Below are 27,159 nucleotides of genomic sequence, written 5' to 3'. Positions count from 1 at the left end.
AATGGCCCTTTCCTCAGCCGCAGTATGTCTTTGTGAAGTTAATTACACCTCTTAATGTGGCTGGGGTGAATGCAGGCACAACACAGGGCTCTCCGCTACCGTAATAAGGAGATACAGAAGGATACGTTGCTGACTGACATCATTGGCAGCTCGTTTCGAGTTGCACTGTTCTATTACGATTATTAATAAAAGTCTGGGCAATCGAGTTCAAGGAGGAATAACGGTAAACTTAACAACGGCGGATTCTGAGCAGAAGGAAAATCTTGCCAACTGACTGGATGCACATAGCCTATTACGTGCAGGAATTTCAGAGGACTTGAGAAGACCTTCATTCAGACAGACAGCCAATCAATCAATCAATCGTGCGCTGGACGGGGCTTTCACAGTAATTATGACGCTGAAGGTAGTTCATCATAATAATAATAATAATAATAATAATAATAATAAAGTATTATCTATTTATTTCTATAATCCATCCATCCACGTATGGATAAAAGTCGCCAACAAAAACACATTAGCCCAACAGAATAAAGGCCACAATGACTGAGCATCCAGCAAGAATATTTTGCCTGCGAAGGAAGTGGACTCGGTTTTGTTACTGATTTAGCAATAAGAGAGCAGACGGGTGGGGTAAGTGGCCTGCAAGTTTCTGGGAATCAGCGGGTTTGGTTGGAATGGGAGTCCGGTAAAGGCTAGTTCATCTGCGGGCTAGCCAACGCTGAGGACGATGCGTGCACCACGGGCTGCCTTGTGTCGGGAAAAAAACAGGGAATGAATTCAGCGTTTATCTCATACCTCGCACATGCGAAACCCATTTATGTGATCGAATAATTCGTGGAGCAGCTCAGCCATACCACTACGATTCAATCTTCCAACAAGAAAGATCTGGCCCAGAAATTCAGTCAATAACCACTTTAAAACATTGGATTAAAAAAAAAAAACTACCTTGTATGCAGAATAAGGTCTTTAGGCGCCATCTGCTGGGCATAGTTGGGATCAACTTGATTCCATGAACTGGATCGCAAGACTACGGTTATTAAGCGTCTGAGCACGAATGATGAAACACTGAGAACCCCCGAGTTCATGAAAACTAGCGATTAACCAAATTAAAGGTTTGGAGGGATCAAAAACCAGGAAACATCTCTGGCACTCCCAGAGCATGGTCATTTTAAAATCACACGCCCAAGTATTTGTATTAACATTACATATTGAAATATTTATTCAGTTTTAAGGAGAAAGAGTAAGCATACTTGGAATTCTTTAACTTTATTTAATAGGCTCTGGATTACATGGCAAAAGTAGAAATATGAAACAAAACAAAATGGGAGAAAAACAACTGGCACTCAATTGTGATATATTTCTACACAAAGTATTTTTTTTATAATATCAAAGACAGAAACCTACACATTTAAGTATATACAACCATGATAAATAAGACAAATACTGCTTAGTCTTTTAGATTGTTTCATATGCATTTTCCCGCAATCATCAGTGCATTGAAATGTAAGAAACTGGAGATGAACAGAACAATAAAAAAATCAAATGAAAGGGGAAAAATCACTTGGTTTCAAAACTAAAAGCAAGCACTGATCGACCTGGGAAGGGAAAGCTGTTTTTATAAACTTAAATTACATATTACGAACGATTATAAATCAAGAAGACTACAAACTCTGGATGCTCCTGTTTCCACCTTTAGTACAGAAAAGTGGCATTCTATTGGTGGATGCAGTGAAGAACTTCAATTCCATTGGTTGATGCTGAAGGGGAGAGGGCCCCTGCCCATGCTATATTATAAATGATAAAATATAAGCCCTAGACTCTCACCTTAAACGAACATCCCTGCTGAATAGTTTGATGTGTATTCTGGCATGACCAAAGGTTTTTCCCTGACCAGTCCACCAGTTTTCACTCCTGAAGTGGCAGTTGATTCAAATGGTACGATAGCTGCCCTTCCTCTGAAAGTATTCAACCAAAAGCCTGGAATCCTGATGGCAAACAAACTTTACAGTCTCATTTTAACTGTAGCTACTTCTACATTTTTTGATACAGAACTCTGTAACTTCGGGGACAAAATATATTCAAAATAATTATTTAAAAACCCATCTAAGGTCACATTTAAACTGCCCTAGTGAGGACAGGTTAAACCTGATAGGTCCGGCATTTTGTGTTTGAACATTAAGAAGGCATTTGCGCAGAGGTTACTGGGCAGATTTGAGAGGGGACGAGGACGCAAACGGGACTGAAGCCACATTGCGACAGTAGTATGCAGTAACCATGGAGACCAAACCGAGGGTTCAGCGCCCCTATGGGCCCCCCTGATCTTCAGTAGGAATCTGTAGGTGAGCTGAGGGACAGGATGGCTGCCCTGATCGCAGCAGGGGGGAGGGGGACGGGTCAGGGTCGCGCAGCGCTCTGATAATGCAGCGATGCATTCTGGGAGCACAGACGCAACCTGGAGGAGAGGAAGGAAGTCCTGGCTGGCGTAACCCAGGCAACCCAGAGCGATAACCAGGCTCTGGATGGGCACAGGGGGCTCCCCGATGCCTACTCCCCCCCCTCTCCTCCTCTCCCCCGCTCCCCCTCTCCTTCTCCCCGCATTCCCTTCACACTTTTGCCCTGCAGGGGGCCCCAGCGAGCCCCGTTCCTTCCACACAGCAGCGGCTGAAGGGACCGACCGGTCCGTGTCACAGCCACGACCTGCGAACCGCCGAGCGACCAGCGAGCCAGCGAGCAGGGTTTCGAAAGGCGGGGGGCCGTCTCCCCGGTCGCCACGGCGACGCTCGACATCGCAGAGAGAAACCCGTGTCTTCACGCGTCAGAACTGCCTGGTACACTCCAGTGAGGCAGCTTCAAACATGTCGAAACAATATCAAAAGATAAGAAATAAATAATAAAAGCGCAGAGCACACCTGAAGAGGGCTTTCAGCACAGCTCGTCTGTACTTGTTCAAAAAACCAGTCAAACCAGGGAGTGCACAGCCCTCAGAAAGCCAACGCGCACCAGGGGCTGTGCTCTCACCTGTATGCGCACAGCCAGCAGAAAGCCAACGCACACCAGGGGCTGTGCTCTGACCTGTACGCGCACAGCCAGCAGACTAAAGCCCACAGGAAATAAACAGTGAGAAATTTCTTCTTTGTAACCAAGTTAGAAAATTTTGGTTGCTTTACCACATTCAGTCAGACCTGCTGAGTTTAGAGAAAGATGTCTGTGTGTGTGTGTGTGTGTGTACATTTGGCTGAGTGTGTCAGAGAGACAGGGGCTCTCTCTCTAGAGAGAGGGTCAAAGGGGCACAGTAAGACATTCTGTGGGGAAAAGATGGGGGGGGGAGGTGAGAGTCCAGCATCCAGACAGAACAAGGCTTGAGTAGAAGGGAGCAGAACGGACACCCACCCTCCCCCACCTCCACAACGCCATCATGCCAGCCATCTCCCAGCATGCTCTCTGCTCCCTCGTCCCAATTTCCCAACCCCCCAGCTGTCCCAGCGAAAGAAACCCTGCCAAAACCCCAAAAGTGCCCCCCCCCTCCCCCTCCCTACCCCCGTCCCGCTGGAGAACGTCAGTTCCTCTGCCCCGAAAGGGAGCAGGTTCGCACGGTCCAATGCAGTGGGTCCGGAGAAGGCCTAGTGCCTCTTCATGGAGGACACCTTCTTCTTCCGGGCTGCCAGCATCTCGTAGAAGGGGTCTCTGCTGATGGCGGCCCTGCGGAGGTCAAAGGTCACCGTTAAAATGAGGCTCAGGCACAGGGGGTTCAGAGTCAGAGGCTAGGGTCACGTGTTCGGTTTTAGGGGAAAAGAAATCAGCATCTCTAAGCTTATCATCATTCAGATTATTGATATATCAGATTGTCTCGTATTGCATAGAGCGGCTGTGGTTCCCAAGAAAATGAAAGGTGAAGCGCGGGGCTCCTCCCACAGACCTTGCACCTGCGAGCGCACACACACGCACCTTCACGCGCACGCTCAAGCCACGAACAGTAACGCGTGCGCTCATTTTCAATGTGCCAGCGCTAAAATGGCAGGCGGGTTGGACAGAGACTGAGTGACCAATGAGAGCGCGGGTGAGAGATGAGAGACCAATGAGAGACGGGCAGTGACCGGCGAGCGACCAATGAGAGGCGGGCGGACTCTCACTTGATGCTGTTGATCCACTCGTCCTTCTCCTCGGTGGTGGGGGCGGAGATGCGGTAGAAGGTGTGGTTGCCCTCCACCACCCGGCCGTCCGCCTCCGTCTTGCAGGCTTTGATCACCTGGTCCTTGTTGTCGGGGATGAAGAGCTCAAAGCAGTTCTGTGGAAAGAAGAGGGGGGGAGGTTAGATGGGCTGCACCAGCAGGGGGAGACAGAGAGCTAGCTCTGCTCTCTGTCCTCCGCACTCTCTGGTAACTGGATTGTATTTAGCAGATCAATAACTGAAAGCAAAAAAAAAAAAAAAGGGAGGAAGATCTCTTGTATTCTGATCATAATGGAACATTTCAATGCATTGAGAGGAGAGGGGGTGTGTCTGGCTCCAGTACAATTAGAGGATGGGGTGTGTCCAGTTGTGATACACTAAGTAGGGTAGAATAGAGGCGTAGGTTCCTTACTGGTTTCTTGTCCTCCACCTCACGGATACTGAGGTTCTCCAGGGGAATGATCCCTCTGGGTTCCTTATCCTACAGAGCGAGAGAGAGAGAGAGCAAGAGCGAGAGAAAGAGAGAGAGTGTGTGACAGTGACAGAGACAGACAGAGAGAGTGGGAAAGAGAGAGACAAAGCGAGATTAAGGGAGAGAGGGAGGTAAGATACATACTCCATGACATACTTGGGCATCATTAAATAGCCCCACCCCCAACTGTTTGATGTAAATAAAATGTTAATAAATAAATAGGTTCCACCCACATGTGCAGCTTAAACACTGGGACTGAAGATCTTCATTCACACAAGGACATGAAGCTATTTTACATGGTGACTGCCCACCAATCATTGTTATGGTACAGAGAAAAAAATTATCTATACCATAATCTCAGCTAGTTCTTGCTCCAAGTTAAAACACACTGAGCAGCTGAGCCTTTCTACTTGTGAATGGTGCAAGGATTCTGGGATTTGTAGTTCTTCCAACAGTACTCACAGTAGTGTACTCAAAGTAGTACAGGCAGTTGTCCGTCAGGATGAACCATCTTCTCTTCCAGGTTTTTACCCGTCCCCCTGAGGGAGCAGAAGCATGGAGGTCAGCAAAGGACAGGTCAGAGCACAGGGCTGGACACTGGAAGAATGGCTGAGCACAGAGCAGCGGAGGACGAAGAGAGGCAGACGAACAGATGGACGGACGGGCGGACGGACGGACGAATGAAGGCCGCTGTTCAGGCTTGCTGCTGAAACGAGATAAGGATCTCCCCCCCCTCCACCACCACCACCCCCCACCCCCCCCCCCCCAAAAAAAAATCCCACGCCCCGCTCATATCGCTGCACTGTCCTCCTCGGCATTCCAAGCCACCTTCATACCACTGTGAGGAACTCGACGGGTAACAAGAGCGCCTTTATAACCCTTTAACATCTAAGATGACAAATATACGAATAGAATGGTCTTAACTGAACATTCCAATGCTGATGTCACTGAAAGCAATTAAGTTCTAGAACACTGACTTAGAATTCTGAAAAATCATTCCAAAAAAACCTACAGAGGTTTAAAACACAGTCTGTCGAACAACTGCAACCACTTATCTCACTGGAATTTTGGGGGGGGCTGCTGGTTGCAAGTGATCAGCGACTGACAGCTGTTGTGCCTGTTTTTTACATTCTGGCCCATGACGGGTTGACCCTAAAATGCACCTGCTCGCTCACGACTGACTTACAAGGGACTTGAGTCACCCGGCAGAAGAAAACGAGGGCAGAGGTGTGCATTCTGCTATCGGTGCAACACTGCCCACTCAGCAACCAGCTGACTGCTGTCACCCTTCTGAGTCCTCCCTCACTTAGTACAGGCTCATCACCTGACCCCTGACCCCTGCCCTCTCACCCTCCTCACTCCCTGTTTCTCTGAGGCTGAATGTGAGCACAGCTGCAGATGGCAGCTGCTATAGTTGGGAGTTGGGGGTAATAAGAATCCTTTGTGTGGGTGGGGGGGGGGGGGGTAACTAGAGGATGATGAAATAACTTCTTTAAGACAATGTCTATGTGATGGGAATTACACCCGAACACAAACAACAACAACAAGAACAAGAACAACAGAACCACACACACACAAATGCATGTTCCACCACCACCGTCAACAGCTATGCAGAAACACCATGGTCTGGGAAATGGCTGACGCCATGCTGTGTAGGCACTAGTTCACGTCAAGCTCGGCAAGTCACTATGCGGTTAGTGCATCACCCATCACCGTTAGTATGGGACACCGCCTGCGAACGTACGCTAGCTCCCCCTGCAGGAGGAGACCAGTAATGCCACTGGAGATGCTTCCCGTGCTCCCCGAGATCCCTTCTCACGCTGTCTGCGATTGGCTCCTCGTCCCTCCCTCCATCCCTCAACATCAAAGAGGCTCAGACCCCGTGGGGGATTCTGGGAAGATAGCGCCGCCGTCCTCAGCAGCGGCATCGCGGAGGCCGGGAAACCAGACGGCGGAGAAGACAGACAGGCAGCGCCGCGCGCGGCCCGGTGACGTCAGAGCCCACTGCTCGACTGGGCTGGGGGACTGCGGCTAACAATCACCAGGCCGCACTCGGTCAGACAAGCAGCGCTTGCAAAAATGCCTGCAGGGGGAGCCAGTGGGTTTCTGTACTGGGTGGGATTTTCTGGAAGCCCCACAGGGGCAATTTTTGTAGTGGAGATGTGGGTGCTGGACCAGAGGGGACAGAGTTACAAGGTCTCACTGCCCAAAGAACTTAAGAGGTGTCTTATAAGAATCTACTCCCCCACCAGCCCCACACCCACTCCACTGAAATTCAGCCCCCACCCTCCCCCCCCCCCCCCAGGCACACTGTCAATCTCCAGTGTCATTTAGAGCACAGATAGGCACACAGCTTGTGCTGCTTTGGTACAGGTGCAGTATTCCCTTTTCATCCAATCACAAAGAGCCTCCAGTTTGTCAATCAGAGAGGGAAACCAAGAGGTCAGGATTGTTGCCAACCAATTAGTGAGGGGTTCTTTAAGGGAGAAGGTTTCTGTGCCCATCAGCGAATAGGGTTCTAAAGATCACTCCCGTCGTCCAATCAGAGAATGTTATGTCAAGCAAGAGCTCCTCTCTCAGTCTCAAAGTGATTGTATTGATATTACAAATAAGAAACCACATCCTTACAGATCCAAAATGTTAAACTTTTTTTCCACAGGTTTTGTTCTTTAAATTTTAAGTTTGGATTGTGTGTGACTGCAAATTCGAGATAATTCAAAACGTTCAAGATGAATGGTGGTTAATTGAGTCTCCCTGTTGTAACTCAGTGGAGCTTGGGGTTCGGAAAGGGAATGACTGCAGCTTCCAAAACAGAGGCCCAAGAGATTGAGCACCACAGCAAACGAGAGAGAGGGCTAACTCTCCACTACAGTGGTCACAAAGCGTCTCTGGGTGGCCCACAGTCCGCCTGGCCGTGGGTCACCACCGCAAGCACCCGGCACCCACAGAAAAGAAGCAGCACATGGACAACCCACCAGCTTCAAGAAAAAAACCCAACGAACAAACAAACAAACAAACAAACGTATAGAAAACTAACTTAAACAACTGAGGCACAAACCAAAAACCAAACTGAAAGAAAGGAAACCGTTAAGTTGGCAACTGAAACGGGGAAAAAAACAAAACAAAACAGAACAAGAACCAAAGCATGGCGGACCACCAAAAGCACCCGCGGGCAGAACGTCGGCACGGCGACGAGAACAGTTGTACATACCTCCTGAGGAAAGACAACAGCCAAAATCATGGAAAACAAACAAACAGACAAACAAACGAGGAAGAAAAGGAAACAAAAATTAAATTAAAATGATAAGTAAATTACACCGTACTGCTTAATGGAACAAAGGACGAGCTTGGTGCAATACTTCTCACGTGTCATTCATTTCTGCCAGAATAGGTTGAGAACACGGTGACAAATTTAAATATTGTCTTAAAATTATATCCGATTTAAACGTTCAAATGTTGGAGCACCACGGCTCTCTTTTTGTGGAGGCAAAATAAAACCTGTGGCAGGCGCTTCTAAAGCTGGCCACAAGGGGGCGTCACTAGCCAAAAAAACTGGGGAGTGTTTTAGTCATGCATATTCAGCAAGTTTCAGTCATAATTGATCCTTTTTTTGAGAGATTATGACACAGAGGCCTGCTCGCAGGCCCTCTGATAGGGAGCATTGCACCACACTTGCTCTGGACCATGGGATAGGTCAGTCCGGGTCCTAAGGAGAGCTGTACAGGAGGTTTCCATGGAGCCCAGGCAGCTAACGCACTGGCTGAGAGCGGGAAACTGCTCTCTGGACAGCAGACCTGCAGGACCTGGACTGGGGGCCCCTGGGACCACACACTGAGAGGACGATTCTCCAGTGGAGCTGTGTTTTCACCTGGGACTCTGTGTGTGTGTGTGTGTGTGTGTGAACTTGTAATACTATCTTTGTGGGAACCGAATGTCCTCAGAAGGATAGAAAGATGAGGAAAATGTATCTTTGTGGGGACCTTTTTGCTGGTCCCCACAATGTCAGGAGGCTGTTTTAGTGTTAGGACGTATGGTAAGGTTAGGGTTAAGGTTAGGCATGTAGTGGTTGGGGTTAGGGGATGACTGTGTGCATGTATGAGAGAGAGAGAGAGTGACTGTGTGTGAGTGTGTGTGTGTGAGAGAGAGAGAGAGAGAGAGAGAGAGAGAGAGAGAGTGTGTGAGAGAGAGAGAGTGTCAGTGTGTTTGTGTGAGAGAGAGAGAGAGTGTGTGAGTGTGCGTGTGAGTGAGTATGACTGTGTGTGTGTGTGTGTGTGTGCTGTGTCAGGCAGTCTCACAGCTGCATCACAGCACCACTGGAGAATGTCCACACACCTCCGCTCAGAGAGACCAGAGGATTCCCCCTCGTCACCAGCTCATCCAGTGATTCTGACCTTCATCCTCGTGTTAAATCACCCTCCTCAATTATTCACAGGAGAAAGGATAGTTAATTCGCTCATGTGATTCCACACCGGAGAACAGAGGCCTGAGACCAGGCTGGGGCACGGAGCTGGACAGGTGTAGGGCCATGGTGCTGGCACTGGGGCTCACTACGCTGTCAGCTGCCCTGCAGAACCCAGGGAACCACAGTATAGAACCCTAACAGAACACGCTAGTGCAGAACCCTGGAACATAACACTGAAGAACAACCTTTGTTTGACACCCTGATACAGAACTCTGGTGTGGAACCCTGGTGTGTAATTCTGGTATGGAATCTTTATAGAGAAACTTGCACTGGAACCCTGCAACATCACTGACTTCATAAGAGTATGAGGCTGCCTCCTTCTGACTCATCCTGCCGAAAAGCAAAAGCGGCTGTCTTATTATCCTCATCTGTCAATCAAATTTTGTGTAAATCCGAACAAGTTTTTATCGTGTTGAAATGCATAAGGAGATGCAGAAAGCAGGAGCCATTCGCTCTGCGTCTCCTTTCAAAGGGCAGCGAGGGTCCTGCGAGGGTGCTTGTGCGTCTGTGGATGTGCCTGCTTTCAAATATTAATGTACACGTTTGATCTCAAGGCAGCATCAATAATGTATTGGTTGAGTGCTGCATTCTCCCGATGCCTGAACGCATGCACGCAAATGCAAATTCACAAACACACTCACACACTCACTCACTCACACTCTCGCTCACTCACTCACTCTAGTGTAAAGACCAGTGATTTGTATTCTCAGTTGCAGCAGTAGCAGTTTTAATGAGAATGGGGATGATGTTTAAGTATTGGGGGGATCTATTCTCAGACGGTTTGTGGCCCTGGTAAAAGTTCCACTCACCCAATTTGAGCAGCCAGCCCTCGCGGTCGGGGTTGAAGAACGTGTGCGTCAGGTCGTTCCCATCATCCTCTGGGATCTTGAATGGTTCATTCTTGATGCTGTCGTACAGGTTCTGCAGAAGGAGAGAGGAGGAGAGATCAGCACAAGTGTGAAACCTATGGAGATCGGCGCAGTGACTGAGAGATCAGCACAGGTGTAAAACCTACACAGATCAGCACAGTGACTGAGAGATCAGCACAATGACAGATCAGCACAGTGACTGAAAGATCAGCACAGGTGTAAAACCTAGTGATCAGCACAGTGACAGATCAGCACAGGTGTGAAACTTACAGATATTAGAATAAATACAAAGTCTCACACTAAGGGGGGAGACAGACAGAGCTCTGAATATGGGGGGGGGGGGGGGGTCAGACAGAGCTCTGAATATGAGGGGGGTAGGACAGAGCTCTGAGTATGGGGGGGGGGGGTTCAGACAGAGGACCAGGGCAGCCAGCAGTGCTGATGTTCATACTGACTCTGAGCAGGTCCTCCGGCAGATCGCCCCCATCGTTGATGCCCCGGTTCATGGATATGAATCGCTCCACCGTGGGCTTGTCCTTGACGTTGGGGTTGTGCAGGCTGGTGTTCAGCATGATGATGGCAAACGATAGGATGTAGCAGGTGTCTGCAGGAAGAGAGGACCATTCAGTCACATGACCGCCCGCAGCGACCAATGGGAGCGCACCTCGGAGTGAGTGATTGATCACGTTATCGGAGAGCAGCTGACACCGCAGCACCTCATCCAACACTTCAGGAAGAGCCAAAATCTCATCAATAATTCACACACTCCACGGCCCCTCCAACAGAACTGCCATTAGAGCAGAGTGAAGCTTTTACTGCACTCACATGCACATGATCTGCACTGGCAGAAGGACCACAGACACACACACACACACACACACACACACACATGCACACACACACACGCACACGCACACGCACACGCTCACGCTCACGCTCACGCTCACGCACACACACACCTGTGGACTGAAAGACTCCAGAGTTGCACTGGCAGTAGCGCTGGGCGAAGGCCTCCATCATGCGGTCGATCTTCTGCGCCTCCCCTGGCAAACGGAAGCTCCACAGGAACTGCCTGCGTGTGGGCGGGGGACAGAAACCGGCCAATCAGCTGCACAAGCCCAGAGGGGGAAAAATATGACACAAGGCCCAAACCGCATTGAGGCAAAGGGCCCGGGCTGAGGGTCGCTATGGCGACGGCATACCTGAGGGCCTGCACCAGATTCAGGTCAGTGAACTCGTGCAGCTCCACAAAGGCATGCAGGACCTGGATGTTGAAATCGTCTCTGTGACGGAAACAGAAACATGGCCGTCATCACAGTGGCGCGCAGTGACAAATGCCCTTCATCCACTCACACCACACAGGCACAAACAGAAAGACACTCCGTAACAATCCAGTTTCTCCCACAGCATTACCTCACTCCTGACCTCCATGGCCTCTCAATCAGAGATACCCCCAGTGGGATTGTGGGATACCCCCAGTGGGGCTCATGATGAAGATTGGTGGGAAGACCCTTATTGGCCATCTAACAGAGCTTGAACAGTTCACCAGCAATTGACCCAGCTTCATAAAACACTCTCTGAGGTAAGGGATGCTCAAACGCATTAATAACATGGCTATAATACAGATATGATTTTATACGTAACTGTGGATTGGAAGCAGCGTTATTAAATCAGGGTGAGCAGCTCCTGCTGTTTGGCTCCCTTAGTCAGGACTGTTCTGATGAAACTGATTAGCGATTCTGTGGACTCCAGCCCCCAGCCTATGACATCATTTCTGCCCGCTGCGCCAGCTCAAGCAAAACAAAGGACCCGTCTCTCCCCAGCGCTCCCCCTTCCCTGTGCCCTCCTCCATGGCCCCGCCCTTCCCCTGCTGGCCCCGCCCAGCCCGCAGGCTGCGTCATAAACGGGGGGCGGCGACCACGAGACACAGCGAGGCCCCCGTTTCCCGCTCCGGCGAGCTCTCCAAGGTTACGAGAAGGAAACGCGCAAACCAGCGGGACGGGCGGGACGGGCGGGACGGGCGACCCTCGGACGCAGCGCCCGTCGGGGCGGGGCCTCCAACAGCCTGACCCACAGGCAGAGGGCTGGGACTGTCCCGCTTTCAGAAACATAGCATCCCTCCAGGACGTGGGACACATCACAGGCTTCACTGAGCGGCATTAAAAACCCCGGGCAGGACCCAGTCTATCAGGGCCCAGTCACAAACCGAGTGGAGTAGTGCTCACAGGCGAACGAGCTGCCGCACACATGCACAGGCAGGGGCTTGTCTCTCCCCCAGGCGCATTACCTCTCCCCCAGATAGTCCCCGATGGCGGTCTTGTTAAGCCCCTCCCCCTTGTAGAGGAACTGGGCGATGTCCTCACAGGTGTTCTTCAGCAGGTCATTCTCAATCAGGAACTGGATCCCCTGAGGCCAGAAACGCACAGAATCACACTCCAGTAACCAATCAGCACACTGAGTCATCTGCAGTAGCCAGTCTAGCCAATGAGTAATCAATTACCACACAGAGCTATACGTCCTACACAAAGTAACCAATCATCACAGAGACCCACATAAAATGACCAATTAATACACAAAATGAGTCATTTTCAACAACCAATCCCTGACTCTTGCCACTGAAACATACCTTTTTGGGGTCCATGTTGAATTTCTTACGGCCCATAGCCACCTGTTTATTCCTCTGCATGTTTTTCCTACAAAATAAAGGTGTTCCAATAGTTAGTAATATACATACAACATGAAAAAAGACAGCTATGTCATTGGATGAATGTCTGTCGGCATGGCGGCATTTCTGCCTAACCAACTATGACCAAGCAAGCAAACAGGAAGTGACTATGTCTGTCTGTCTGCATCTCTTGCAAATCTTTCCCCACAGAGGTACTGACAGTTTCAGCACCCCTGATATTCATCTAGGGCTAGAACATTCCATTTGTGATGTAACCTGTACAATTACGTACTCTTGAAGTTCTTCATATTATCTTTCCATTCAATTTTAAGATTTTCAATTATATTCAAGGAGTGTGGGACCCGTTCTAAAGGGTTCAAATCAGGCTTAAATCCCGGAGGGTGTGGTGTAGCAACAGACCCTTTGAACGCGATACATGCTTCAGTTAGTCTGGCTGGATGAACAAGATATAAGTGCATAAAAGCCTATTATAATGATAATAATACCATCAATATAACCATCCAGTGCAGGCTAATCCATTTCTGTTGCCCATTCACTCCAATGATTCATATTCAGTGCAATCTGGGTGCTCAGACAATACTCATTGTCTCCAGATAAAATAGAACTTAATTCCATTACATAAGTGGACTCATAATGTGCTCATGGGTGTGGCCCACTTACTTATTGGCTGACAGAACAATTGCACAGGGGAGTGGGGGCATCGTGAGCTCACAGGCATCACCATGGTGACATCACCTCTCTCAAACCAGATAAATTATCTTTATAACAAACGCACACACATACTGAATAGAAAAATGGCCTTTAGAAATGGAACTGAATAATGATAATAATAATAATAATCTAAATACATTTATCATATCTTAATAGATTTTAAAGGCAAGTAGATGTACAGTAGATGATTAGAAGAGAATAGAATTGCCCCCCTCCCATAACACATAAATGACTAATGTTGCTCCTGGCCGGCATGCCCCCCTCCCCTTCCCCTTCCCCCTTCCTCATGGGACACATGGATCTCCTCCACCAAGACACCCCTGAATTATTCAGAACCCCCCCCTCCCCCCACCTCCCCCATCTATGTGGGACAGGCTGTTGAAACATTTAAAAAGGCGTTTTTGAAGATGGTAGGGCGTATGTCCTGGGAAAATGGCAGGATGTTAAATATCTCTGTCTAATGGGGTTACTCACCGACTTTCCATCTCATTTAAAGTGAAAGCCACTTTCAGCACACAGCTCACTTCTCCCCGACACAGCCCATCCCTCTCTCTCACTCACACACACACACACACACACACCAGACACACACAGAGACAGACACACACACACACTCACCTCTCCTCTGTGGAGCCCAGGTTTTCAATTTCATTGGTCACCTCTGCTATCTCATCCTTCAGGCGCTGTAGGGAGGGAGGGGGAAATTATGACATTTATCAGCACGCCTCGGTGACATCATCAGGCTCATCACCTCCCCTCCCTGCTGCGCCGGCGTTAGCGCTGAGACAGGCTAACGGTCCAGACCCCAGCCCCAGCATGCACCTGCCACCGCATGCCGACAGACCCACACATGAGCTACGGCCGGTATCCAGGGGCCCCTCACACCCAGGACGGGCTTTCAGTATGCTCCAGAGAGCCTGAGGTAACTCCCTATATTCATGTGGCAAGCACTCAGTCAGACACACACACACACACACACACACACACACACACACACACACACACTGACCTGCAGCCAGACAAGCAGACAAAGAGAGATAAAGACAGATCGACAGGAAGACTGACTCTTAGACAAGCAGGACAAGGATGAACAGACACACAAACAGAAGAGGTAAACTGACAGGTAAATACAGATAGGCATGAAGACCGGCAGTCAGGCAGACAGACATACCGACAGACAGACGTAGAGACTGGTACACAGAAAGGAAAGCAGCAAGAGCAAAGCAAGAGACTCACAGACAGACAGACACAGACAGACAGAGAAGTAGACCGACAGGAAGGCAAGCAAACGGAAGTAGACAGGCAGGCAGCCAGCGCTCGCCCTCGGCGTTTGCGGCCTACACTGGAGCCCCCACCCTCCAATCAGAGCGCAGCGGCGCTAAGCAGGACTGACAGTAAGGAGGCAGATCTAATAAGGCAGGAGGCGTGCGCCCGGCAGCCCTTCTCCACCGCCCCTCCTCCTCTTCCCAAAACGCATCAGGGGAGGAACGGCGAGCAGGAGGAAGGACGAAGGGAGCGGAGAGGGGGCGAGGGTGTGGTCGGGCACCAGGGACGCAGGCTCATCAAGCGAATCCCCACCAAGCAAAAACCTGTCAGTGAGGCCTCAGCTATCTGCAATTTCATTTGTTCTCCCCGAGACCCAAACTCAATCTAACTGCAGGGCACTCTTCTTAATTCTGACAGCTGGAACCCATGTCGCTTGCTCAAATCAATTACTCCACACTGAAGTGCATAATGGATAAACACATACTAAGCATCCACATGGCCCAGATGAGCTCTTCAGGATCTCTCAATCATATGGGTTTCTGCAGACAGGACAACCATATAATACAAGGGGTTTTATTGTCCGGACTACATGTCCCATGATACATTGAGACGTGGATGGCATGGAATACATTCCATACTCTGAGACAGTGTCCTCAACAGCCGTGACTCAATACATTTTCAATCACGCGCTGGGGGGGGGGGGGGGGGCGTGTGGGAAGGCAGAATAAGAGTGCAGGCAGAATGTGAGATAAGTCTGCAGACTGAGAGCAAAGATGAGAAACTCTCGGCACGACAGATGGAGACCAGAATCTCACACTGCCACAAACTGTCTGTGATCCAATAGAGACTCTCGCTTTCGTTAAAACCACCCAATTTTACACGGCTTCAGCTTCATTTTTCCATTTCATAAGTGACATGTCTCTATTTCAGTACTTTACCAAAAAACTTTCTCTCATCATGGCACGTTGCCGTAGTCGTGTTATATTGTTGTGTAATTACATTCCAGCGATACTGCCTTGCCGCTGCATTGGAGAGACATCCTCTCGCAACACAACTGCCCCTCGGTTCTCCCAGTAAAGCAAACAGAGGCTAAAACTGAGCTGAGTGAGTGAGTGAGTGAGTCTGCTACGGACGCGGGCGGCCCTGGAAGTCGTTTGGGAGGCTCTGCTGGGAGATTTCAGGCTGTCTGCGGAGGAAACGGAGAGCAGCGCGCGCCGCATTGATCCGGCGCGATTAGCCCTAAGCAGCACCGCCGTAAAGCTCATTACTCTGAACGAAGGGCTTAACCCTCGCCTGCCCGCGCTCACAGATCGGCCAATCCGGCTGCAGCCACTGCACAGCCAGAGGCAGCGGAGAGGGCCTGAGGGTGTGGGGAATGGCTGGGAGACACACGCACATGCACACACACACACACACACACACACACACACACACACACACACACACACACACGTACAAGCACACACACACACACACATACACACATACAAGCACACACACACATACAAGCATGCACACACACACACACACACACACACACACACAAGCACGCACACACACACACAGATACATACAAGCACGCACACACACACACACACACACACACACACACGCACACACGCACACACACACACACACATACAAGCATGCACACACACACATACATAAACACAGATACACACACACACACACGCACACACTTACATATTGCTATCATCCTACTACAATTGCATACAACCATGACCTGACACACACACACACACACATTCAGCAGGGGCAGGAGATTCAGGCCAGCCTAGCCACGGCTCCCTGCTGAGCCAATTCCTTCCAGGTCAGAGGTCAGTGCCTTCCCCCAGGGGCTACACCCCAGAGTTCAGCAGCTGAGAATAGCTGTCCGTCTCCCAGGGTTTCAGTGCACAGCTAGCTTCAAGGTTAAAGCCCTTCTTCTCCATCTCCACTCGTGAACCCCAGCGCTCTCCACTTTCATGTTCCACCCATCCTTCTGTTTCTCTTTAAATCAGGGCTCAGGGAAAAGGCAGCGGTACCTTTTCATAACAGATTCCTCCGATATCAGCTTTCTCCAGTGGAGGACAAGCTGGGGAGGGGAGGCTGTGACACGCTTGGGGGGGGGGGGGGGCTCAGGGGCGGGTCAGTAGAATGGATTAGGGAATGTTGAGGGCAGGAAAGTGGGTCGAGTCACACCTGCTGCGTTTGGGTTTATTCCCAAACCGGCCAAGGCCGGGCCACAACTGCGGCCCATTAAACAAGGCCACACCCACCCCCTCCAGGCAACCCCTCACCCCTCCAATCAGAACCAGCAGGCAGACATTTTGTGGGGAGAGATTACGGATGGGGGGGGGTGGGGTCTGGGAAGGAGGAGTAGGCGTGGGACCAAACCATATGGAATGTATAAGGAATGTAGGCTATAAGGAATTTGGTTTGAGTTGACTTTAAAAGTCACCAATATGCCGTCCAGTCTCCAGCTGTCCATAGTGTCTCATTAGATAATAGAATCAGCATAACTGACATTGCCGTAGCAGTGATTAGATTATGTGAGCAATGCCAGTAAATATTGGAACATCAGGGAAACAAGATTTCCCAGACCCTCTGGGCACTCTCTCTCCACTCCCCCCTCCCCAAAAACTCTACACCCCTACATCTCTTCAAACTGGCCGAATAACCCACATCCTTGAGTTTCAGGCAATCAGTTAACATAACGTTGGTGACCTGCAAAAAACTCCTGCATCTCATGCACAAGATGTTCCACTTAGCAACCCAACAGTGTGGTTTAGTCACGAGGGTTCTAACCAACTTCATTGACCTTTGAGTTCAGAGATATTTCTTGTACACAGACCTCGATGAAAACATCCCAAAACATGACAAAAAAAATCTACGGTTTCTGTATGAGGGACAATAATCAATTTCGATTCAGTAATGTATTCTTTTTTTTTTTTTTGGAGCTAAATATAAAACCCAATGTCACCAACAAACCGGGACCAGACCTGAACGATGAAGAGTCCCAAGAGATTCACGAACCCCACTGCAGGTGAAGCCGTTGAGTGCTGGTCAGTGATTGGTTTGATGAGTCGCTGATGTCACGTGATCTGTGCGGGTCCTCTCAGAGTATGGATCTCACAGGGCTTCTCACACCCGCCAGTGCCAGTCGGTAGCTTGGCTCTGCATTACTTTCTTAAGCACTCGACTGCACCGGGAGTTTGGAGAACCCACATCCTGCTAGCATGTTGCTGCTCACGCTGTTCACTGCTAGGAGATCCCCTGTGAATAACCGCAAAGCCTGCTGGGAAAGGACCCAACCTGACCTCACTTACCCTGGGCAGAAACGCCGGGGGGGGTTTTATGGAATTAATTTGAGTTCGGCTGCTCAGAGGAGACTGAAGTGAGTGGAGGGAGTGAATTTTTAATGAAAAATCAGCAAATACACAGCCTGGAGATGAACCGAACGCCTGGCTGCACCTACTGCTCCTCACAGTACTGCAGAGCAGAACACTGTCAGTGAAGATCACTGGCTAACACTGCAGATCACTGAAGAACACTGCGGAACACTGTCAGTGAAGATCACTGGCTAACACTGCAGATCACTGAAGAACATCATAATGCTGGAGATCATTTCATAGCAATGCCAGGCAGTGCCAGACCCTATAGATGACCGTAGCTCACTGTAGATCACTGCAGGCACCGGCAGGTCACTGCAGAACACAGCACAACACTGCATATGACAGCAGAGCTGTGCAGTGCACTGTTAACACTGCACACGCTCCATGTCATACCTTCCAGCCATGGATAAACCATAGCAGAAGAACCTCAATCAGGTCTCAGGCTCGGCTCACATCCCCGAGTCTCACTAAACAGAGACATCCCCAATCCCATACTGATCACAATCCCAGACTGCTGTCAGGAGAGGCACAGATGGGGACTAAGACAGAAGACAGGCAGACAGGCAGGAACAGACAGGTACAGACAGGCACAGACAGGCAGGAACAGACAAGCACAGACAGGCACAGACAGGCAGGAACAGACTAGCACAGACAGGCACAGACAGGCAGGAACAGACAAGCACAGACAGGAACAGACAAGCACAGACAGGTACAGACAGGCACAGACAGGCAGGAACAGACAGGCACAAACAGGCAGAAACAGACAAGCACAGACAGGCACAGACAGGCAGAGGGGTCAGAGGTGAGAGGTCAGTACCTGAATGTCCTCCAGTAGCTCCAGCTTGCGGCGGCGGATGTTCTCCAGCTCCTGCTGCTCCTCAGGAGTGAGGTCGTTGGGCACTGCGGAGAGAGGAGAGAGGACGAGCGCTCAGTATGTCTCTCTCTCACACACACACACACACACACACACGTGCCCAGTACACGTACCATCACACCACAAATGCCCCGCTTTGAACTTTCAACTCTGGACCGCAAATAACACGCGAAAAAAAAATGCACACGTTGCATTTCGTACACGTCAAACAGGAAAACATTTCTGACCTTCCTGGCTTTCCATAAGAGCAGGGCGAGATCAGAGTGCAGTCAGGGTCAATACACGATCCGCCCGGGGGTCTTCTGACCTCCCAGTAACCTCGGTAACCTAAGCGTGGACACCACCTGTAACCGCGCGAGCTGCTCCAGACGCAGTACGCGTCTGCGTCACTATCTGCAGGGTAAACCGCTTCAGCCACAGCGGCCGACCTCCACTGAGAGGTGGAGGAGCGAAGCAGCTCAGAATGAGCTCATCCTCTCCATCTCTGTCCTCCTCTCAGACAGAGAGAGAGAGAGAGAGAGAGAGAGAAAGAGAGAGAGAAGGGGAGGGAGAGAAAGAGAGAGAAGGGGAGGGAGAGAGTGAAAGAGACAGACAGCAGAGGTGTCTGATTTTCAGTGTTTGTTGCATAGTTGATTAAGTTTTGGCTACATAACTGCTGAGCTCTGTATGCCTGTAGGCAAACACACACACACACACACACTCACCCACTCACGCACACACACAAACACACAAACACACACAGTGTCTGTGGAAGAGAGGGGCTGTCTGCAAGGGCCTGATTGAGAGCAGGAGGAGAGCACTTAGATATTTACCAGAACTCCAAGGCAGACAGCCAGCCGTCCCTCTGTTTACAAACACTCATGGCATATGTCATATCCACTATAAAATAACTACCACAGCCCCTGTCCCAGAGGCATCCAGTCTAATCCACTCCCTCGTCCCCTCCCAAGCATAAATCCCTGCCTCTTATCAGAGACAACTTTCACTTCACAGCATCAAGGGCAAGCAGCAAAAAATCTAGGTCTTCAGATACATGCTCTGCTACAGGGCCCAAATGCTATCTTACAGGGCCCAAATACAGGGTCCAAATGCCGTGAAACATGGTCTAAATGTTCTGCTACAGGGCCCGAATGCTTAGATACAGCACTTCTGCTACCTTGGATTTGACAGCTCGCTCAGGACCATGAATAACGCGGGAATAGCCAAGCACTCTAATAACGACTCTTCTCAGCACGGGCACCTTAAACAGGCCCCTTCGCCCCGTCCAGGAAGAGCGGAGGTGCGGAATGAGGACCGTTCGGCCCGTCGTCGGGGGCGAAGGAATCCTGAGCACGCGGCTTTTCCCACATTCCTCTCAGCTACGAGGTGACCCGGTCTCCCCCCCCCCCCCGACCCGACCGGCAGCCAGCAGTCCAAAGGCCAAGACCTCAACATGACTGGGCTGGGGGGGGGGGGGGTGGGGGGCGGGGGTGGAGGTACGACGGACCTCCTGGGCTGTGGTCTTGCCCCTCTCAGGCAGTTCTGACCCGCCACACCACTGTTTTAAACAGGAAAGTCTAATTAACTCAGGCTTTCACCACTTTTTCTTCAGACCCACAAAGACCAACCCACCCACTCACCCCCACTCCACAGTACCATCACGCGCACACGCACACGCACACGCACACACACTGAGGGCCAATGATCTACAAGCACAAAGTCTACACTGAGGTCCCTGGGCCTGCTTTGGAAACCACTGAAAGATCGGGGTAGCCCACAAACCAGACAAGTACACATCAATGAAAACACTACAACATGCATACAAGGCACTGAACTGATGAAGCTGATGGCTGGGTGGCCTGGCAGCATCGCCGACTGGATGAACAATGTGACCAGGGGCGCCACCGTGGATTTTAGGCCCCATGAGAAGATCTCACATTGCCTGCCTGCCCCCCCCCCCCCCCCCCCCCCCTTCACGGTGTCACTGAACGAGACTACTGGTCAGACAGTTTACGCAGCCGGTCACATGCTTTCATCTCCGAAAAGCTGGCACTAGCACGGAGGAAGCACAAACGGAAAACCACACCCTATCAAATACGGTACTGTGTAAGTACTAACTGATCACTGTGCTAAAACCTACAGCAGATAAAGAGGCGGCCATCTTTGGTTTTTGTTCTATCCAGTAATTTACCCGGATCGTTTACGATAATGACGTGATGAGACAACAGACTACCTGTTAAGGGTTGGCATTTCCGCGAACACAGAGGCTCACCCGTGTGTATTTAGCCTAATCATTTACTCAGCTCTGTTGATTATGAGCAGGGTGGGACATGAATACCAGCCTCCTGCCAAATGCTGGTAAAGTGTTCCTACTCTACCAGCCACTTTGACAAGTAACCACCCGTCACTTGGATGTCCTGTTCTATTCTAAACACCTAGTTATATATGGTACAAGTGAAATTGGCTGATGAATTTCGGAATACGCCAGCCACTCAGAGCACTGGATGAAAAAGTTACTTCCCTGCCCTTATTATGAGCTCACTAGGAGCAAACACCAGGAGCAGCGGTAACAGGTCACGGTGGTCGCCTGCTGCTTGTGCTGGCCTACGGTCTCTCTTCAGCTCTGTCCTTAACCAGGACCGTTTGGGGGACAAATGCACCAACGCAAATGCAAAGCACTGTGAGACGCAGCAGGGGGTTAAGACGCTTGCATGCCTTAGATAAAACGGAAATCACAGAAAACAGGAACTCCAGTCTCCCCACTTAATTATTCGTCAGAGTGAGGTCATTTTGGGCGCCGCGTTGAGGAAACCGCGCGTCCGCCCACTGAATTTTTGAGACACTGTCCATGACTGACACCGCCACCGAATCCTCACGGGCCATGCAGAACGAGGGACGCAACGCCCCCCGCCCCCTGCCCCCCGTCCGGGACGTCTGTGAGCAGCCAAGGAATTCTGGGAAATTTGGGGTTAAGGCAGCTGGTGTGTGGCCAGGCCCTGTGGCCGTGGCCCTGGCGGAAAAATCTGCATCATCGGGGGATTCACCCTTGCTCTGCAATCCAGTGATGGCGACATTGAGAAAAACTGGGATTTTTTCATTTTTCCACAAACCTGGCCACACCACGCTTTCCCAGCACAGTCCAAACCTCCCCCCCCCCCCCCCCCCCCCCTCCCAGGAGCAGGGGACCAATCCCACCACAAGACACAGCTTCAAGCGTCACTTTGGTAAAGCAGAGGGACTGGGGGTCAGTTTTTTTTTTTTAATGTCTTTTGCTTTTGTGAATGATTCCTGCAGAAACTCATGCTTGGCCTGGACCCAAGTGGCCAAAACCGGCAACCACAAAGCTCACACATGACCTACGAAGGCGGGGGGGTGGGGGTATCTGCAGATGGGTCTGACCGGAGCGCTCTTCGCTCTGGGACAAACAGAGGAACTCTCTCTCTTCATAAATGATTCAGATCATGTGGATCACGCATTCTGGAGCTCCGCTCCACTCAGGACAGGGGGAAAGGGTACAGGACCACCCATTCCCATTCTAAGCAGCTGAGGTCAGACGGAGGTCAGGGAACACATTAAAGGCACAGGTACACCTCTCCTCTCTCTCTCTCTCTCTTTCTCCCAAATCCCACTGACCTCCATCTTATAAAAAAAGGACTACGCTGAAAAACAGAGAGGTTTCATAAAGGAGTGAAGGAAAAGCTGAACGAATTATTATTCATTTGTGCCGTTATTCATGAATAACACGCCCAAATTTACCTTAAAAAGACATCTTTCCAGGGTTGTGAGAGTGAGATGGAGAGACAGAGAGAGAGAGAGAGAGGAACCTGATTTTCAGTGTCTGCTGCATATATGACTGAGGTTTGGCTATCTAACTGCAACATCAAAACCAGTGAACAGGGAAGGACAGAGAGGCAGAGAGCCATTGTGAAAGACAGCCAAAGAAAGGAAAAAGGCAGAGAAGTAAAGAATGCTAGAGGGGGACAGAGAGAAAGAGGTGTCGCTAGTTGTTTTGAGCCCTGGTTTCAATGACATTCAGGGCAGAGGGCTGCAGAAGTATTCTTGCTCCTTTATGCAAGAGGCAGAACCTGTTCTGTCTCGTTACCTTCACAGTCAGTCACCCATAAAACATGGCGTCCCGCCTCTCAGGCTCGGCCCCTCCCTGCCTCTCTCATTAAATCATCCTGTCCCCACAGCCCCAGCCCACAAAGCTTGTAGGGACTGAGCCTCTCCGTTTCCCTGCAAGTCAAAGACGAAAGCCCCGAAACCAACCTCACGCTCACTTGCAGGACTGCAGCGTCTTTGAAGGCGGAAAGGGGAGGTGGAAAAAAAATCCCCGCAAAGTCGCCTCCCACGTCCGCCTCCGCCCGCCTCCCCCCCCCCCTCCCCCCGCCCCAATAAGGGTTCCGAGAAGAACCGGGGCCACTCGAGCGGAACCACGCGGGGCAGGTGCCGCAGACACGGGGGCCCCGGGGTCGAACTCCGCGCCGGGCGTCCTCCGCCGGGCCCTGCAAGAGTCCGTCCGAAACCGAACGCTGGGCGGGGCGGGGTTTTCAGGAACGCTGAGGGGATTACATCAGGCGCAACGTACAGGAGGCTACAGACCCCCCCCCCCCCCCCCCCCGTATCACGCCAGAATAACAAGCTGGACCCCATGTACATGGCGCGGGTGGAGGGGGGGGGGGGGGGGGGGGGGTATATTCTGGGGAAAAACATATTGGGTCTTTTATCACAGCGAGCTCGTAGGACAATGCCAAGGGCAGCAGGGTGAGGCGCGGCGCGGCGGGCGTTTCTGGCTCGCCGTGAGCGATGTGGCAGAGCCGCCGGGATCGCGCCGGGCCGCTCGTAAATCCCGGGAGACAGCGGAGCGCGGCGTCCGCGACAAAACCCACTTTAGCGTGAACAACAGCCCATCTGTCAGCTGGTACAGGCCGCCAACCAAACCCGTCTGTCTGGACGCTCTCCGGTCTAGACTCTCCATCTCACTTTAGTCTCCAGACTCTCCATCTCCTCCTCACTTTAGTCTCCAGACTCTCCATCTCCTCCTCACTTTAGTCTCCAGACTCTCCATCTCCTCTGTCTCACTTTAGTCTGTAGACTCACCATCTCCTCTGTCTCACTTTAGTCTCCAGACTCTCCATCTCCTCCTCACTTTAGTCTCCAGACTCTCCATCTCCTCTGTCTCACTTTAGTCTCCAGACTCTCCATCTCCTCTGTCTCACTTTAGTCTCTAGACTCTCCATCTCCTCCTCACTTTAGTCTCCAGACTCTCCATCTCCTCCTCACTTTAGTCTCCAGACTCTCCATCTCCTCTGTCTCACTTTAGTCTCCAGACTCTCCATCTCCTCCGTCTCACTTTAGTCTGTAGACTCGCCATCTCCTCTGTCTCACTTTAGTCTCTAGACTCTCCATCTCCTCCTCACTTCAGCCTCTAGACTCTCCATCTCCTCCATCTCACTTTAGTCTCCAGACTCTCCATCTCCTCCTCACTTTAGTCTCCAGACTCTCCATCTCCTCCTCCTCACTTCAGTCCAGACCAGTGGTTTTTCAAGCATACACAGTGGGTTCTCCTAGACTGAGTTTTGGAACCTTTGGTCTAGACTCTCTTCTGCTTTGGACTGGACTAGACTAGACTATCTCTCTCTCTCTCTCTCTCTCTCTGTCTGTCTCTGGAATAGAGTCCCTCTCTTTCCTGGCATGATTTAGTCTGGACCCTCCCTTTACTGAAGAGCTTTAGGCTAGTCTCTCTCTTTTTCACACCATCCAGAAGAGGTTTAGAGTGGACTGCCGTTCACTAGAAGTGTGCTTCAGATTTTCTCACCTCACATAACACTTCGGTCATTTGGTCAATGTGGTTCACTCTAGATTCTCTCAGTGTAGTTCAGACTGGACCCTTTCAATGTGGTCAGGGTTTTAACTCTCACATCATGCTTCAGACCGATCTCTCTCCAGTCCTTCTGCTGTCTGCATTCTCTCTCCTCGCACACCCGAGCCAGTGCTCTCCCTCACATGCGTTCTGTGGGTGGGGGGAAGGCATTCTGGGAAAGCGAGAAACCGTTTCTCGTCTGGGCGGAACTGCAGAAAAAATTTCTGCAATTTACGTTGTAATCCCCCCCCCCCCACCTCCCCAAAAACAGCAAAAATAAAAGGGGCGAGGTGTGGGAGTTCTCTTTGTTTTCTTAGAAAAGACGACCTCAGAATTTCACAACATCCCTCCTGCTATTTAAACACACGCACAACCACCAAGGGGCTGGCTCTCGTTGCCGTGGAGACCTTGTTTCTCTCTCCTCCTCAAAGACAGCGCTCGTTACAAACAGCAAACCCAGGGGCTCCCCTGTACCAGACCGGGAGGTTCTGGAGGGGAGACGGGGTTCTGAGAGGGAGTGCGTGATGGTGCTGTGGGAGGAGGGGGGGCAGAGCGTGTCTGGGGGGCAGGAGGGGGGCTTTGGGGTGGTGTGTTTACGGGGCGGTGTAGGGCTGTGTTTCTGAGTGGGGGGGGGGGGTTGGGGGTGGTGTGTGTGTGGGGGCGGAGTAGGGCTGTGTTTCTGAGTGGGGGGGGGGTTGGGGGTGGTGTGTTTATGGGGGGTGTAGGGCTGTGTTTCTGAGTGGGGGGGGGGGGGGTTGGGGGTGGTGTGTTTGTGGGGGGGTGTAGGGCTGTGTTTCTGGGGGAAAGGGAGGGTTGGCGTGCGATGTGGGAAAAGGGGACAGACAACCACCATGGCAGCAGGCGGGCTGGAATCTAGGTTTTGGGCCAGCCTTTACCGACAAGTCCTCAGACATCCCCGCAATCTCTCAAACGATCTGACCCCAATTCACTCCTGCCCACACGAAACCAAACGACTGAACACCGAAAACAAGAGTGTGTGCATGCACGCACTACCGCGCTCCTGTGTGTGTGTGCCCGGCGCTGCCCCGCCCTGCCCCTAAATCCTTAACGGGAACATTTGCAGTCATGGTAATGTCTCTGGGTGGGGGCAGGAAAGGAGAGACAGCGTTTTGGGCCCCTTACCCGCCAGGACCGCCACTCTGCCTCCCCCCACCCCAGCTCCATCAGCCTCTGACTGCGATTGGGGGGGGGTCAGTGGACCAGCAGAGGGGGTAACAGGATTAGGCCGGGGCGGAGGGGTCTGATCCTCTTAAGGACAGAACAGGGCAGCGTGAGGCCAGAGAGAGAAACTCCTCCGCACTTACAGTGACCCTGGAGAATTCAACCACCTCACTGCCACCCCACCCCCTCCCCCCCTCTCCTTCCCTACCTCACTTCCCTCTCTCATCCCTCCCTTCCTCCCTCTCCTCCCTCGTCTCTACAGAGGGGCGCAGTCCCGGGCGGTAAGTAAACAGGAAGGAGCGGGTGTTTTGGGAGCCGGGGGGCGGGGCGGTGAAGGACGGGAAGATGGCGGATAGCGGACAGCAGATAGCATCGCTGCGTCCCAGCCTGCCTCTGCACAGCTCGCCCACTCCGACACCACACGGCCCCCCTCTAAAACATTCACGGACATGGTGGATATTCTAGATCAACTGGACCTTTAACCCCCGAGAAAAGGCCAGCCTGGCTAAGAGGTTGGAACAGAAGCCTGCGGACATCAGAGCAGCCTTCTGATTGGCTATCCATTCTCTAATTATTTTCTGAATTTCAAATCCCACCACATTGTTAAAATCATCCCCCTTCTATCCTTCACCAATGACAAGCGCAAGTGAGGTCATCTTGTTCTTTACGCCTGCACCGTGTCATCAGTCTTTCCAGATCACTTTCATCCGTTTAAACCACCAGTGATTGGAGAGGAAGAGCTGACATCACACTGCAGGGTGAGAAAACCGGGGGGGTCGTTTCCATGACACCCTCTCTCACATGCCCTGATAACCCTTCCTTAAGACATGTTTTCGGACAGGTGACGCTCTCTCCTGGGATTCTCCGGCATGCTATGAGACGGTGGATGAAATACGCTCTGAAATGCGGACATAAATCCATTGGCACACAAATGTAGCCTCTTTAAATGCTCACGGTTCGAACTCCAATCTCAAAAAGGTTTACAGATCCTAGGATTCCCCTAAAGAGGGAGCACAGGAAGTTCTGGCTTTAAGCTGTGTCTGGCAGAACATTCAAACACACGGGGGCACATTTAAGCAGGGGACAGAAGCAGCCGGGGTAGGGATGGTCAGAGACGCAGATGACGCTCTGACCCCATACAGGCTTCTCCATGTGCAGGCTAACATAGCGCCATTAGCCGCCTTCCACTCCAGCCCGGGCTAACCTGGCTTCAGTTAGCCAGGCTAAACCAG

General features: G+C 51.2%; 1 protein-coding gene across 5 annotated transcripts in view; it reads right to left on the bottom strand.

Annotated features, from left to right (window-relative positions):
* Positions 1-1,249: 1,249 nt before the first annotated feature.
* The window catches only part of cyth1a (cytohesin 1a), a 68,816-nt gene continuing 42,906 nt past the window's right edge, over positions 1,250-27,159 (bottom strand). For 3 of the 5 annotated variants that reach the window (XM_035398360.1, XM_035398359.1, XM_035398361.1), the window contains exons 2-13: positions 18,847-18,929; positions 13,987-14,051; positions 12,598-12,664; positions 12,259-12,377; positions 11,174-11,254; positions 10,931-11,043; positions 10,427-10,575; positions 9,911-10,023; positions 5,103-5,181; positions 4,581-4,649; positions 4,131-4,285; positions 1,250-3,699 (exon numbers count right to left, since the gene is read on the bottom strand). In XM_035398360.1, the coding sequence (XP_035254251.1) occupies positions 3,621-3,699; positions 4,131-4,285; positions 4,581-4,649; positions 5,103-5,181; positions 9,911-10,023; positions 10,427-10,575; positions 10,931-11,043; positions 11,174-11,254; positions 12,259-12,377; positions 12,598-12,664; positions 13,987-14,051; positions 18,847-18,929 (1,172 nt within the window). In that variant the 3' untranslated portion in view covers positions 1,250-3,620. Of the gene's footprint in view, positions 3,700-4,130; positions 4,286-4,580; positions 4,650-5,102; positions 5,182-7,851; positions 7,866-9,910; positions 10,024-10,426; positions 10,576-10,930; positions 11,044-11,173; positions 11,255-12,258; positions 12,378-12,597; positions 12,665-13,986; positions 14,052-18,846; positions 18,930-27,159 lie in introns of those variants that run through there. The other 2 variants (XM_035398358.1, XR_004763078.1) reach the window with 2 other exon arrangements.

Source organism: Anguilla anguilla, chromosome 17 (genome assembly GCF_013347855.1).
Source record: "Anguilla anguilla isolate fAngAng1 chromosome 17, fAngAng1.pri, whole genome shotgun sequence".
In the NCBI taxonomy this organism is placed as follows: domain Eukaryota; kingdom Metazoa; phylum Chordata; class Actinopteri; order Anguilliformes; family Anguillidae; genus Anguilla; species Anguilla anguilla.
The sequence above is the reverse complement of the archived record's forward strand: the minus strand, read 5'-3'. Positions and strand labels throughout refer to the sequence as shown.